At 44.9% G+C, this 15,635-nt stretch overlaps 1 protein-coding gene and 1 long non-coding RNA gene across 6 annotated transcripts; one reads left to right on the forward strand and one right to left on the reverse strand.

Annotated features, from left to right (window-relative positions):
* Positions 1–1,543: 1,543 nt before the first annotated feature.
* On the reverse strand, positions 1,544–12,883 carry LOC134478658 (uncharacterized). Its single transcript, XR_010051407.1, has 2 exons — positions 12,718–12,883; positions 1,544–1,667 (listed from the first exon to the last, which is right to left on the reverse strand). It is a non-coding gene; the product is annotated as an uncharacterized LOC134478658 (long non-coding RNA).
* Rnf183 (ring finger protein 183) lies at positions 8,134–14,522 on the forward strand. 5 transcript variants are annotated; one of them, XM_023562416.2, is made up of 4 exons: positions 8,135–8,390; positions 8,630–8,701; positions 9,211–9,319; positions 13,757–14,522. In XM_023562416.2, the coding sequence occupies exon 4, from the start codon at positions 13,781–13,783 to the stop codon at positions 14,378–14,380; it is 600 nt and encodes a 199-aa protein (XP_023418184.1). In that variant the 5' UTR covers positions 8,135–8,390; positions 8,630–8,701; positions 9,211–9,319; positions 13,757–13,780; the 3' UTR covers positions 14,381–14,522. The 5 variants fall into 5 exon arrangements, with proteins under 5 accessions (XP_013001358.1, XP_023418184.1, XP_013001355.1 ...); XM_013145901.3 differs by lacking the exon at positions 9,211–9,319 and having other exon boundaries at positions 8,136–8,390; XM_063260546.1 differs by lacking the exon at positions 9,211–9,319 and having other exon boundaries at positions 8,138–8,390; positions 13,689–14,522.
* Positions 14,523–15,635: the final 1,113 nt, after the last annotated feature.

A 15,635-nucleotide genomic window follows, 5' to 3' on the forward strand; every position in this document is an offset into this window, starting at 1 on the left:
AAGGACATTGATTAAAACATCTCAGAGGGAAGGAACATTCAATCCATTCCCAGATATTATCTCCCAGGGTCTGCCACACAGCATCCTGCCTTGTAGGAGCTTGCACGCAGACTCGAAAAGCCCAGCTTTAGGTGATGGGGGCTGGTGCCACCTGGACTGCAACCCCAGATGCGGGGCTCTCAGTTCACCTGGAAATCATCTTTTAGTAACTGGCTAACATCACGTGACTAATAACCATGCACATGTTTAAAATGAGGCTGCTTGGAACAATGACTCATTGTAAGTGAAAAACACAAGTAACAAAACACCATGCAGCATGGTCCATCCCATGGTGGTAAATATGTATCCGTACATTCAGAGATAAAGATCTGGAAGAAATATGGCAAAAATGTAGACCGTGTTTAGTGTGGATACTGAGTTTAAAGATGAATTTATTTTCTACTTTATGCCTTTCTGCATTTTTTTGCAATTAGGATATAGTAATTTCATTTTCTAAACTTCATTTTCAAATAGATAACACATTCACAGTCTCTATAAAGACTGTAAAATGGCATACAGTGAAAATTCTCTCATCCCTGTCCACCTTCCGTCTGGCTCCCTCTGGAGGTCACCAATGTGGCCAGCAATGAGGGCGTCCTGTTTTATACATATGCAGGTAAATACATTTTGGGGTTTTTTTCCTATATCATTTTTGCAGCCCTCATTTTGAAAGAAAGGCTGCAGAAGACTATTTTATAGTACAGAAATATGATAAAGTAAAAAAAAAAAAGGTATAGAGGATGACATAATTTACAAAAAATACTTATTTCTATATTTGAAAAGAGAAAGGCTATACATCCCAAACATGATGGTGATTGTTTGTACATATAGAATTTTTTAAAACTAGCCTCACTTTTTTTTATTTTTGGTACCTGAGATCGAACTCACAACCTTGTGCTTGCCAGACAGGTGCTTGTGCCACTGAGCTAAATTCTCAGCCCTGCATATAGAATTTTTAGATGAGCTAATTTTTTCCTTATAGGTGGCAGTGTGGCCTGGTGATTGAGGGTGTGGACTCTGGCACTAGACTGCCTGGTTTAGGTCCCACTCTGACATTTGCTAGCCCTGTGATCTTGGGAAAGTAGCTTAACCACTCTGTACCTCATTGTGTTCATCTGTAAAATGGAGAAGTACCATCACATAGAGTTGTCATCAGAGCTCAGTTATAAAATTCAGATTGAGCCCTCCAATGTGCCTTCCATTGTTCCTGTCATTATATTCATCTGAGTGTCCTAATTTTTCCGTATTGGACACATCTTACAACGAAGATTGAAGAGTAAACTCTGGGAGAAAGGAAACTGTATAGCTATAGAGAAGGGTACAGATGGGAGAGAGTGTGGCCTCAGAGAATGGTGAGAGGCCAGGAGGCCCTGGGAGGAACAGAAATGCGAACCTGCAAACCTCAAGAGGTGAGAGAATAGCTTCCTGATTCTGACAGAAGCCCTGTGGGAGGGGCCTGTGTTGCTCTGTTTACCAGTGCTATAGAGGACTCTCTGAGGCTGGAGAATTTGTAAAGAAGTTTATTTTATCCTATGGCTTTGGAGAGTGGGAGGTCTAGTTGTGCAGGCTTCCAGTAAAGGCCTTGTGTTTCTTCAGCTCATGGTGGATAGTGGAAGGGCACACAGCACCTGTGGAAAACATAAGCATAGGGTCTGGAACTGCTTTGTGACAACCCCTCTCTTTAGAATGAATACACAGAAAAAGGCATTTGCCCCTCTTAATGACCTCATCAGCTCTTAAAGGCCTTCTCAACACAGTCATACGGTCAAACACCCAGGTGAGTTTGAGGAGCAAACTAGCATTCCACCCCTGCCCCCTTCAATTCATGTCCTCCTCACACTGTGAAATATAATCATTCACTCCCAAAACTTTAACTTGTCCCTAAAGTCTATCCCAAAAGTCTTGTTCAAGCAGCAATTTAAAAGCCCAAAGTGTCATCTGTGAGCCTGTGAAATCAAAACAAGTTATTTCCAAAATACTATGGCAGGACAAGCATAGGGTAGGTATTTCCATTCCACAAGGGAGACATAGGCCAGAAGAAAGGCCCGCTAGATTACAAGCAAGTCTAAAACTCAGGAAGGCAGAAATTAAGTGTTACAGCTGGAAGACCATTGCATGTGCCACCTCCTAGACACACTGGGAGACCTAGCTCCCAAACGTGGGGCAGCCCCATGCCTGTGGCTTTGCTGGGCTCAGTCCTGCTTCAGCTCCCTTGGTTTGGGGTTGCACACTGATGCTTGCAATGGGCCTAGGAAGACATCACATGCTGCATGTGGCTGTGTCATTGTGGGTCCCAGTAGTAATACTGTACTCATGGCTCCTCTATACATGGGCCTGGTGGGGAATCTCTCCCTCAGTGCCACCCCTGTGGCGGATTTCTGCCTGGCTCCCAAACTGTCTACAGTATTCTTTGGAATCTAAGTGGAAGAAGCCATGATTGCACAGCTCTTGAATACTGTCCATCTGAAGACTTAACACCATGTGCCAAGGCTGACCACTTGTATCTCCAGAGGAACAGCACAAGTCACAACTGAGCCCACATAAGCTGTAACTGGGCTGGCCAAAGAGGGCCATACTGAGATTTGAGGAGCAGCATTCTGAGATGGATCTGGGAGTGCAGTCCATGGCTATAACCCAGGCCAGTCCCCTGATCCCATTTACCCCTCTCCGGCCTCTAGTCTGTGATTGGAGGCACAGCCTCGAAAATCTCTGAAATTCCTTTTGCTCATTGTCCTGATGCATAGCACCCACTCACCTCTACCCGTTCTAAGCTCCTTAGCAAAGAGTTGCTTGGTAGAAAAAAAAAAGTAAAAAACAATAACCAAAATAAACAAAGACAAAAAAAGTTTTAAAAAACTAAAAGAAAAAAGATAACAACAGTGAAACCTCAAAATCATAGGGCCTGCTTGGCTTCACTTCTGCGTGCCTTTTGCTCTTTATATGGCCAGAGGGATTTTCTAAAGTTTTACACTGTTTTCCTTTTAATGATAGAGTCTGTCTTTATCGTCTCTTGCTGCTCTTTCATGTCTGTGTAAGTGGTTAAAAATAACCATGTGGCCCTTGTATTTTGCTTAGAAATTCCTTCTAGACCTGGAAGAGTGGCACATGCCTATAGTCTCAGCTACTTGGGAGGCTGAAGCAGGAGGATTGTTTGAGACCAGGAGTCCAAGATCATCTTGAGCAACATAGCCTTGTTGCTAAAGAAAAGAAATTTCTTCTTCCAGAATTCCTAGTTCATCACTTTTAAATTCCGTGTTCATAAGGCCTAGGGCATTGATTTAATGCAACCTTATAATAAGAATGGCTTTTACTTTAGTTCCCGGTAAGATATTTCTCATTCCTACCATCAAAATGGCCTTCACTGTCCACAATTCTATCAGTGTTCTGGTCATGGTAATTTCTAAGTCCCGACTTTCCCTAGATAAGAACTCTTTTTGTCTTCTTCTGAGCCCTCACTGGAATTTTTCTCAATGTTCTATTCATAGCATTGCACACTGTCTCCAGCACTCATTTCAAACTACTGCTGCTTCTTCCCACCACCCATTTCCAAACCACTTCTGCATTTCCCACTATTGTTATAGCAATACTTCACTTCTTGGTGAGACAGTCGTACTTATGTAGCCCAGGCTGGCCTCGAAGTCATGGCAATCCTCCTGCCTCAGCCTCCTAAGTACTGGGATTATATGTATACATCTCCCTACCTGGCAATACCACTTTTCTGTCTCAGTCTGTTTTCAGTGGCTATAACTGAATTGCTGAGAATTGGTAATTTATAAGGAAAAGAAGTTTGCTTAGCTCCCAGTTCTGTAGGCCGGAAGGTTTCAAGAACGTGGTACTGATATCTGAGTGGCTTCTGGTAAAGCTTTAGGTTGCTTCAACTCATCACAGAAAGCAGAAGAACAAAAGAATCCATGGGAAAAACAGTCAAGAAGGTCTGGGCCTGCTTGATAACAACCCATTATTGTGAGAATGAACCCAGTCCTGTGAGAAAAGAATTAATCCTTCTCAGTGACCTTTAAATCCATGTAAAAGGCCTTGCTCCTCCTCAGCTCTCATGGTGGCAAGTTTCAACATGAGTTTTGAAGGGAACAAACCATACACCAGGTTCTTTCACCAGTGTTGCCACCTGAACGTTACAAAACCAGAGACCGACCCTGGTCCAGTCATCTCCTGAGATTTGGACGAGGATCTTAACACTTCCTGTTAACCGCCTGTACGAACAGCCCCCAGCCAACTCTGCCAGTGTCTTCTGGCAGGACTCACTAGGAGAAAGACTTCAGCAGAATAACCCTGCCAGCTCATCTGACCCTGCCTGGGACAACTCACACCACAGACCTCCTGGGGCCTCTTACTGCCACCTCATGCAGTCTGATAGTCCGAGGGGTTGAAAGATGAGGTGCTTCCAGACCTGCTGGAGGAAAAGCTGTCCAGTTTCAGTCCCTTGTTTTTAAACACACCAGTGGGCATGAGCAGGAGGGGTTTTATCCCACATCCTTCAGCTAGAGCCGGTTCCAGCACACAGAATGTGAGAACTGGGGGAAGGAGTCCTGCCCAAGAGCTCAGACCCTCTGTGGAGGGGGAGGCGCAGCAGCATTGGACCACAAATTGGAAGCCCTGGGTTCCAGTATCAGCTCTGACATTTAGCGTCAGTGTTAGCTGGGACGAATGGCTTAATTTTGCCAAAATCCAGCTGCTCCTCACAGATCCCCTTGAGTTGAGCTGAGTCATGAGGGATGTGACCTGCTTAGAAAGATGAAGTATGTGAACTACTTTACCTGAAGGAATATCTAGACATTGTAGTTCCTGCAAGGTTTGAGTTTAACAAGAGCTGAGAATTTGAACTACATCAGTGTTTCTAAATTTATTCAGTTGACATAGTATAAAAGCAAAAAAAAAAAAAAAAAACAGCTCATAAGTTGATTTTCACACCCTGAAAATCAAGTTTTTTCACTAAATTTGGTCTGATCCAGTTTCAGATGTTTTATTTATTTATGTATTTACTTGGTGCCAGTATTCATAACAGACAGCAACATATTGTCCTAGAACCCACTGAGACTAACTTAATGTATGGTAAACATAGTGCCTTCCTAAACTATGAAAAGCTCTGAAGTACATTTGACTGCAAAGGTTTTTCCTCAGGGATTGTGACTTGTAGTACCAATTCTGATTTCTACCTATGGGAGAATATAATCAGTTCGAGTCAAGCAGCACAGATTCAGGGAATTTCCCCTAAATTAGTACTCCTCATTTTTTGCTATATGTCTAGATCTGCTAAGGATCTTGTGAAAGTAAATTCTGCCTCAATTGTTCTGAAATTGTGCCTCTTTTTTTTTTTGAGTCTGTTTCTGTAAATCACCAGGTGATGCCTACATTGCTAGAACTGTCCTAAAATTCTGGACAGGCCTAAGGCAAAACTGCTACGACTGAAATTAATAAGAGATGACCATGTAGTGACCCTCAGGGAGAATGACCCTCTGCCCTTGGCTGGGGCGTGCTAAGCACTGTCATCTATTCTGAACATGTCATCACTGGTTTTTTTTTAGATCCATCCTCTCTTTCTGGGAATGAAAAGAGAGAAAGCAACAGCTTCTTCCCAGATGCTGAATCCCACCCCTCTGATCTCTGCCTTGGCGGGGCTCCAGGGAGTCTCCGGACTCTGCTCCTCCGGCTCCAAGGTACTGCTTAGGCAAGGTGCTTTTCCAGCTGGCTGACTTCAGTCCCCAGCCCGGCCCCCAAGCATGAAGTACCTTAATTAAACTCTCAGATTCCTGAGATGCCTCACTATCTTTCTCTGGTATCTCTTCAGAAAGTTTCCACTGTTTGCAAAGGACTCCTCGGTGCTGACCACCCACAGACAACTATGATGATGCGTTTACTCACTAGACAATCAGTGACCTAGAAAAAGTCCATAGCTTGTTTTGTGTTGATTTCACTGCTTGCAGTTCCTTGTCTGATTCTTTACCCACCTCATCTGTTCACCTATTCAAGTGCTGAATTCCCTGTCTGTAGAAAATTCAGGCTACCTTACTGTCTAAAGAAATTTTCTTTCTATAAAGGCAAAATATATTAATTTGAAAATTTAGAAAATGCAGATAACAAGGAAGAACATAATGTCCATTGCCCAGAGATAACCAGTGTAAGTAGCAGTGTATGGTGGAAACTGCTTCCTCCTCCTTATACAATATGTTGTGGCCATTTTAATAAGTCAGTAAAGTTGTCATACAATCATTTCAAATGATTATGTAGTTTCCTACTTAGGAGTAATTGGTGGGATTTGAGTTGTTTTCAGTCATTGAGTTGTAGTTAAAACTTCAATGAACATCTTCATTCAACCAAAATGTATACTCCTTTTGCATACTCCTGGGGAATTAAATTACTAAGTGAAAATCAACTTCTTCATGGCTTGCTCTAGTCTTGTCAAGCGACTCTCAAATACAAACTGGATCTTTTGAAGTAAATAAGTGTCTGGAATCCCCCCTAGCCTTAGCAGTGATAATAGGAAGCCCAGAATTCAGAGCAGAGAGGAGCCTCCAGCCCATCAACACTCATCCCTCTGTCACCAGCTTAGAGAATTGCTGAGAGTGCTTTTTGAGAGCTCTAAAATGTTCTCAGGTCCACAGTCTTTTCTTTCTTTCCCTCCCTCCTTCCTCCTTTCCTTTTTTGGTTTTTTTAGACAAGGACTGGTTATGTAGTTCAGATTGGCCTCAAACACATAATGATCCCTCTGCTTCAAGTGCTGAGATTACAGGCATGCACCATCATCCTTTGCTTCCAGAATTTTATTTCATATGCACACAATTATAGGTTAAATTAAAATCATTTCTGTATTTATTCTTTTATCCAATATTTATATATTTAAAAATGAAGGATTAGGTCAATAGGTGACTGGTTAAATAATTTATTATAGTCATTCAATGAAATGTGGTACAACCACTAAAAAGAGATAAATACTGTGTTAGTATAGAATGGTATCTCAGATTTATTAAGTGAGAAAAGAAAGGTACAGAATAGTTTATACAATATGTGTATTTGGGTAACTGGAGAAAGATGAATACATACACATTTTGGACATGGACATTTTGTTTGTGTATGCATTAGACATTTTTGGAAAGTTACAGAAGAAACAACACAATACCTTAATTTCCAGGAAAACTGGGTGGTTGGAAGACGGTAAGTTCCTTTGTATAATCAAACCTTTCACATGTTGAGTCGTGTGACTATCATCTATTCAAAATAATATTAGATTTCAATGCTTACTTCAGCAGCTCATGAACAAAATAATATTAAATTCTAAAAAACTTTAAATGAGGGAACTAGGGCATTTGACTAAATCCCATTTAGGTATGTTTACTATTTGTTTGTGTTTACTTTCCTCTGCACTTCATTGAAAATATCACTGCAGGAATGAAAGGATCTTAGGTACAAAGAGAATTGAGCCGTGTGAACACCCTTCTGGAAGAAGGAGAAGCCAGGACACAGTTTGCAGAGTGACTTCCACACCTTGCTCTTTAAACTTACTAGGCTCGCGCTGCGCGCATTGCGCACGCGCATGTACAACGCATAGGCACCCTACACAGGCACTGCCTGCGGGCATGTGCACACGCTTGCACTCGTGTAGTTATTTGCATTCATTCTTTATTTGATTTTCCTGATGGTACTACAAGAAGAATAATAGTCTAATGAACATCTGCTATGTATGTCATCTGTGTGCCATTCACGTTACAATCTATTATTTCATTCATAGATCAGCTAGGTGGATTATTACCCTCAATTTCAGATGAAGAAAGTGAGGCTTGGAAAAATTAATTTATCTGGCCCCTCCCTAGTAAGTGGAGTCTGGATTCTGAGCACAGACTCGACTTGCTGAAGAAGCCACTCTTCCTACTAGCCTCTCCCCTCACTACTTTTCTGCTGGGTTATTTGTATTTTGCAAGAGGTCTTTGTGTTTTCACTGGAGGCCCTCAGAAGAAGGGTCAGAGGTCTCCCGCCTTCCTGTCAAGGCGAGGCTGTGCATGGATCCAGGCAGTCACCAGAAAGGGGCGTGAGCAGTCTCAGCCCCACCGAGAGGCCGGCACGGGTGAGTGGACTTCACCCCACCAGTGAAAGAACAAGAGTGACTCACAGGAGGAAGATGAAGAGATCATAGTTTCCGGGTGTGCGCTGTACGCACCAGTAGTCCAAAGTCACGAGAGAAGAGCAAAACCCTGCTGCAGAGAGTGGCTGGCAGGAGCTTCAGACACAACGCAGTTGAGGCCCGCCCCTAGCGGCCGGACAAGCCCAGCAGCCAGAGCCCAAAAAGCCAGGGCTGCGCTCCCTTGGGAGAGAGGAGGAGACAGAGCCCTGAGGGACCGGTAAGAGAGGGGCTTGGAGGGGCAGGCAAGGGGCCCTAGGTCGTGAGAGGCAGCTGGGCCCAGGCAGCAGGTGAACTTAGGCCTCTGAGGCAGGCTTCGAGGGGTCTGTCTTTCAAGGTCCCATCACCATGTTGAGCCTTAGCTACCCAGTGTTTCCAATGGGTGTAAAAAAACAAAACAAAACAAAAAACCGATCATGCTAGCTAAGGACTAACCACCTGCTGTGTTCTGCCACACAGGTGACAGACCCTTCCTCACAGCAACCCTGTGAGGGTTGCTCCCTTTCACGAGAAAAACACAGTTCCGAGGAGGTAAGCCATTTGTTCAATACAAGCACAAAAGTCTAGTTTTTTACTCCCCATTCTGCCTCTTGCACTGGGTGGTTTTAGAGACTCAAATGGCCTTGTGCAAATAGAAACAGGCAGTTAACTATCTAGATGTGTTGCCATACTTGGATCCTAGTAAGGCCCTTTGAGAGCCATGAAGGGCTATCGATTGATCGATCGACCAATAGATAGGCCAGTTTGCCATCTCTGCCGTGCTGATGTTGAAAACGAGCAGGTGCTGCTGTGGACAGTGTATACTGGCGAAGAGTTCTTTACAGACCAGGGTGGTGACTGTGGGGCGGTGCTTAGGACTTGCTGTTGCTTAGGTGGCCTGGCCAGGCTGGGGGTGGGGGGGACGCATGGGAAAGTGTCTCCCGGAGAGACTGAACTCTGACCGGCTGGTCCTGGAACCACAGAGAGCTCCACAGAGAGCTCCGAGGCTGAGCCCTGATGATGAGGGCCAGGCTACAGTCTCCATCTCTGCCCCTGAACAGCTTGTTACAGCTTTAGCCACAGATCTGCAGAGAATGTAGTTCTGACACGAAGGAAACGGGAAGGTCTGTAAGGCCAGCAAGACAAGCTGAACAGAGTTAGAATTTTCAGGTAAGAGAATTAAAACAACAGCTACCTATGTAGTCTTGCCTCCAGAAATAACTACTATTGACATTTGCTTGCCTTTCCAGATATTTTTTACATTGTACACGTGTTTTTGAAAATAGGATTATACTGTGATATGGTTTTATTACTAATCCTTTTTCTTTTTTTTTTTGTACCTTTGTATTTTTACCGGTACCAGGGATCGAACTCACGACCACACACTTGAGGCAGGCGCTTATGCCGCTGAGCTAAATCCCCAGCCCCACTAATCCTTTTTCTTAATGACATATCATGGATATATTTCCATATTAGCAAATACTTTATCACATCATTTTAAAGGCTGCAGAGCAGAATTTACTTAGTGTTCTCTTATTGGGTAATGAGGGAACTGGCTGTACCTCACTGTGACAGTAGTACCTCTGTGAGCATTGCTGTAATCAGATCTTTGCATAGGCCTTCCTTGATTATTTCCATGGGATCAGTTTCCAGGGGAGGAAGTACTCGGTCCAGGTGATGTACATTTTAGACTCTGGACACATGCTGAAGGTGTTTCTGACACATGCTGGAATTTAGGGATGCTGTAAAGCTTGATGCAGAAACTTTCTCATGGATTTTTTTTTTTCTTTTTAGACCAAGTCTTTCTTTGTGGTTCAGGCTGGCTTTGAAGTGACCTGGCCTTGTGGGGCTCCTGGCCTTGTGGGGCTCCTGCTGCCTCAGTCTCCTAAGTGCTAGGATTATAGGCATGCTCTGCTATGCCTGGCTTTCTCATGGCTTTGAAGTCAACTGTGATCTTTTCTCTTTCTTAAATCTAACTTTAAGTAGTAACAACAACTTCCTTATCCTATATTTAGTTTTTACTGGGTGCTGGGCTCTATCCACAAGCTTGACTACTTTTATCTTTCTTTTCTCAAGGGGATCGGAGGCATAGGAAGGTTAAGCAGTTCAAATGGAATCACAGTTCTAAAAAGCAGTGGCTCTGGGCTCATGAGCCTTATAAACTTGGCTCCAGAGTGTGTACCCTGGTTCCCAAGAAGGCCGCAGCTTATTAGGAAGTGGCTTTGATTCTGGCCCCACGATATCTTTTATGCTGTCCGTCTGTTTATCTTCTCCATTCTTGCCTGGCCTGTACCACACATTACCATCACATGTCTGAGCCACACTGCTGCAGCCCCAACTTATCTGCCATTCCCACTCCTGTCTCTCTCAGTCTGTCCTCTTCTCAGTTGCTAGAGTGGCATTAAAAAAAAAAAAACTCCCCTTCCTCCCAGAATAAAATCCAGATGAGGGCCGGGGATATAACTCAGTGGCACAGTGTCTTGCCTGGCAAGCACAAGGTCTTGAGTTTGATTCCTGGTACAAAAAAAAAAAAAAAATCTGGATGAGCTCTGGAGCTTAAAGGTCCCATTCTCCACCTTTTTATCTCATTCTAACCCTCTGTCCACCCTGGCTTCCCATAGGCCCCTTCACCTGGCCCCTTTTCACTTTATCAGATTGGAGGAATTTCTCTCCTCGGACTTTGATTTGGCTCTTCCCTTGGTCTGTCATGTTTTTCCTCCACACTGCACAGTTGAATTCTTTCTTTCTTTCTTTTTCTTTTCTTTCTTTTTTCTTTTTTTTTTTTTGTTTTTATCGGTACCAGGGGTTGAACTCACGACTGCCTGCTTGCAAGGCAGGCGCTTATGCCGCTGAGCTAAATCCCCAGCCCCTAACAGTTGAATTCTTTCCATCCTTCAGTCTCAGCTTTCATATCACTTCTTTGGAGTAGCTTTCCATTTCATGGCCATTTTCTTTTGTCTATTTGTCTCTGTTTCTCTCCCCCTTTTTTTGGGGGGGGGGCGCATTTTGGGATTTCAATCCTTAGACCCTTGGTACTGAGCTACATCCCCAGCCTTTTTTATTTTTCAGAGAAGTTCTCAGTAAGTTATTTAGCTGCTCAGATTAGGTTCAACTTGCAATTCTCCTGCTTCAGTTTCTCAGAGTACTGGGATTACAGGCATATGCCACTACATCCAGCTCCCTCTTTTTCTTTTCTCCTTTCCCTCCCTCTTCCTCTCTCCTCTGCTCCTCCTCATTTTTCTTTTCTGAGATGTAGTCTTGGTACTTATTCTCATTTCCTTTTTCCCTTTTGTCCCTTATAGCATTCATTAAAACTATGCATTTCCAGGGCTGGGGGTTTAGCTCAGCGGCATAAGCACCTGCCTTGCAGGCAGGCGGTTGTGAGTTCGATCCCCGGTACCGATAAAAATGAAAAAAAGACAAAAAAAAACCTATGCATTTCCTTATTTCCTGTTACACAGTAAATGTCTTTGTGCCTCACTAGCTTCTGAATACCACAAGGTTAAAGATGATGTCAGTTTTGTCTTCATTTATTAACCCAATCCCTAGCACGGTGCCTGCTGTGAAGTAAGCACTCAGTGAATGCTGAACAGATGGTCACTGAGGAAAGCAGTGGTGTGGCCGCTGGCTTTGGGTGTTAACTCAGGATAGAGAGTGTCTGAGGGAAATGCTTTACTCCTAGATCTCCCCTTGCATAGCTTCTATGTCCCCACCACAAGAGTCTTATGGCTATAAAGATTCTTTTGATAAATGCAAACACTTCCTACTGATAACACACATCCACTAGGTGGACTGAATGGCTGTAGGGTCTCTTTATGACAACAGTATGGCGGTAGACTGGGAATCCGAAGACAGTATCACCAAAACTAGCTGGGTAACTTTTGTCTCCATCTGCAAAGTGAATGATTATGACAGACAAGTGGTTTGTGAGTACTTTTCCCCAGCAGGTCAACTCTTCAAATAACTTAAATGACAAAAATGAGAAACAGATAAAAGCTAAACGTTTCTGATGGAAATGGGGAAACAAGGCTGGCCTGCATTTCTCTGAGAACTGCAAATCCCCAACATTGGCAGGACAGTTGGCTCTGGATTGAAAGATCTCAGCTGCTGACCGTCTGCGTTCCAAGAACAAAGCAGAAGGTAGCAAGGTTTACCCTCTGATTATAGCTACTTAGGCACAGGAAAGCTAGAAAGAGATGGAGAGGACTTGCTGGGTCTGATTTGGCTGTGAAGCAGGTGAATTTCTCAGTAAAAGAAGTTTAGGACCAAGCCAGGTGTGGTGGCACACGCCTATAATCCCAGCTGAAGCTAGTCAGGAGGATCATTGCAAATTCAAGACCAACCTGAGCTACAATGTGAGCCGAAGGCCAGCCTGAACTGCATAAAGAGACCTATCTCAAAAGACAAACAAACAAACAAACAAAAACTCACAAGTGCAGGACCCATGGCCCCTTTGTGTGAGGAAGAAGTTCCAACCACTTTAGAAAAGAAATGAGGCCCCAAGAGAGAACAAGCCCAGAAGACTCAACCTCCCCACAATCTAGAGAGCGGAAATTGCCACCCCTTACCATTCCGGATCAGGGATTTCAGGTTAGGAAAGAACCACTCACAGTCTTGCAGACACTTGGCCTCTGAGTTTGATTGGTTGCCATGCTGAAGGTATGGGGGTGAAACTTAGGTTCCCTACCTCCCAGCCACCACCCAGACGGCTCTCTAGCCTTGGCTTCAGGCAGGTGTGCTCAAAAGGCTCGGCCGCCTGGGCCACCTGGCAGCTCCAGGTGCTGTGAGTGCGCTGCCATGGAGACGGCCCCGGATTTGTGGTGAGAAGGCAATTTCCCAAAGCTTTGCAGATTCAGGAGAGGGAGAGCACGGAGCCCCAGCTCTCCAGAATAGTTTGCCTGACCATCCCAGCACCCTCGGAAGCCCAGGTGGGTGCCATGAAGTTCCCCCAGGACAAATAGTGTAGAGCCAGGAGAGGCTGAGTACTACTGAAAAGAGACTCTGGAAAGGCTGGGGGACCCAGTCAGGGAGATTCCCCGAGGTTTCCAGGTCAAGGAGAAAAAGCTTTAGCAGGTGCCTCCTGATCAGGTCAATCTAAAGATTGGTCTAGGGGGCTCTGGAAGATTTGTCCCACAGGGAGGAGGGAAAGCAGCCTGGCATTTGTCCCCAGAGGGACAGACGAGGGAATTGACAAAGCCCATCTCTGTCCGGGTCAGGGATTTGAGGTATCGGAGCAGGAAAGAAATATTTGTCCTCTAGCAAAAATCAGAGTACATCTCAGCCACCTTCTCCCTAGACTCAGGGCAGCCAATGGCAAACACACTGAGCACAGGGGCATTTTCAGGCATTGCCACAGGCTGGTACTTTCTTTACTGACACCAGATCATTCACGACTGTTGGTGGGCTCGACTGGTACAAGGTAGCTGTGTGTCTTATGCTGAACTTTAATGTGTAGAGATTGCCTGATGTGACACAAAATGCTTTTGATCCCAAGCTTCTTCATCTGAAAAGCGTGGGTGATACCTTTAAACCCCCACAGAATTCAGCTCAGACCAAGCACAGGGGCAGAGCTTCGTGGGTGTGACTGTGCTCCTTCCTTTCTGCTAGCACAGTCCCTGGGAAGCCTCGCAGATGGCTGACCCACAGGGCCGTGAGCTGGAGGCTGAGTGCCCTGTCTGCTGGAACCCCTTCAACAACACGTTCCACACCCCTAAATTACTGGACTGTTGCCACTCTTTCTGCGTGGAATGCCTGGCCCACCTCAGCCTGGTGACGCCGGCCCAGCGCTGCTTGCTTTGTCCACTATGTCGCCACCCCACCATCCTGGCCTCTGGGCAGCCAGTCACTGACTTGCCCACAGACACTGCCATGCTGACCTTGTTGCGCCTGGAGCCCCACCACATCATCCTGGAAGGGCGTCAGCTCTGTCTCAAGGACCAGCCCAAGAGCCGCTACTTGCTGCGCCAACCTCGAGTCTTTACACTGGACTTTGGCCCCGAGTCTGGGAGCCACACTGGCCCCCCCCAGGTTATGGCCCCTGCCACTGTACCCAGGCCCATTCCCATCCCCAGCCACTACTCTCTGAGGGAGTGTTTCTGCAACCATCAGTTCCGGATCTTTGCCTACTTGATGGCTGTCATCCTCAGTGTCACTCTGTTGCTCATCTTTTCCATTTTTTGGACCAAGCAGTTCCTTTGGGGTTCTGTGGGACCAAGCAGTTCTGGGGGGTGAGTGCTGTTCACGGACAAGGTACAAACTGCTGGGGCTGGAAACTGCATGCCCTCACTTGGTGCTGTCCTCCTTTGCAGCATCGCTCATTCACAACCCAGGGATCGGTGTTTGGCCACTCATTTGCTGGGAACAGAGAAGGCAACACTCCAATGAGGGGGAAAAAATGAAAAGCAAAAACAAAAGCTGAAGGACTGGTGGACAGAGACTTCCTGGTGTGAACCATGGGGTCACAGGACAGAGAAGTGGCTTTATGGCTACAGAGCCACACAGCAAGTTGTGCCAAAGGGCTAGACAATGGTATCCGGGAACCTGGCTGGCCCAAACAGTGAGTTATGTTTCTCACTGGAGCTGCTCTGGGCTCACTCACTGAGTTGCTCTTTTCATTATGCATTGCTAAAATTTTTGAAAAACGAAGCTTCCAATCTGTGGGCAAACATGCTTGTCCCCACAGAGCTTTCTATTTGGATGTTTTGCTACCAGTCTCAGTAAAATGGTCTATATTCATTAATTCATTTATTGGGGACACTCATTCAGCAGCTTATTATGTAAGACAGCCTTTTATCAGCATTTAGCTCTTGGAGTGTCAGAGAGTAAGAGTCTAATGATGAAAGATACCAGGATCAGTGAATTAAGAATCTGGAATTCTCTGCTGGTAGGTACAGAGCCTTGACCAGATTGGGTAGAGAGCAGAGCTCACTCTGCTCTTGCAAGTACTGTAACTTTGGCCTCAACACATAAAACAAACTCCTGACAGAGGCAAAACTTTAGCTCCAACCCCAAGATACAGTAGGGAGGGGAGGGCCTGGTTTTCACTTTACATGACAGAATCCAAGAACCAAGGAAACTGAATGTGAATGATCAGGCTGCTGTTTGGCAGACTGCCACTGTCGGTATCTAAAATCCACTTGTTTCCCTAGTTTTAACCTGGCCTACTGCTGTGGGGCTCTGAAAATCCCCACGTGGCTAAACTATCACAATCATGGAAAAAATAACATTTGAATTAAAATAAATTGTATAATAAACTGTCAAAGGGCAGAACTTGAGTGTTTTACTTTTTAAATCAAGTTTTATGGGACTACCGTCTATAAACTCCTTAGAGGTTTTAATATATGAGATGTATTTCTTGCATTTAGCAAAACGGTATGGTTTTTAGCTCCAATGTAAAGAAAATCTCTACATTATGAAACTGGAAAGCTGCATATGTAGCCCACCAGGGACCAGAATCTACCTCTTCACTTTCGTCATCAAAGATAAT

The sequence above is a fragment of the Cavia porcellus genome, unplaced genomic scaffold, assembly GCF_034190915.1.
Source record: "Cavia porcellus strain 051 isolate PalLab524CR breed Dunkin Hartley unplaced genomic scaffold, mCavPor4.1 scaffold_1, whole genome shotgun sequence".
NCBI classification, from domain to species: Eukaryota; Metazoa; Chordata; class Mammalia; order Rodentia; family Caviidae; genus Cavia; species Cavia porcellus.

Coding starts and splice junctions, on each gene's coding strand:
- Rnf183 (XM_013145904.3), top strand. CDS start 13,781: ATGGCTGACCCACAGGGCCGTGAGCTGGAGGCTGAGTGCCCTGTCTGC.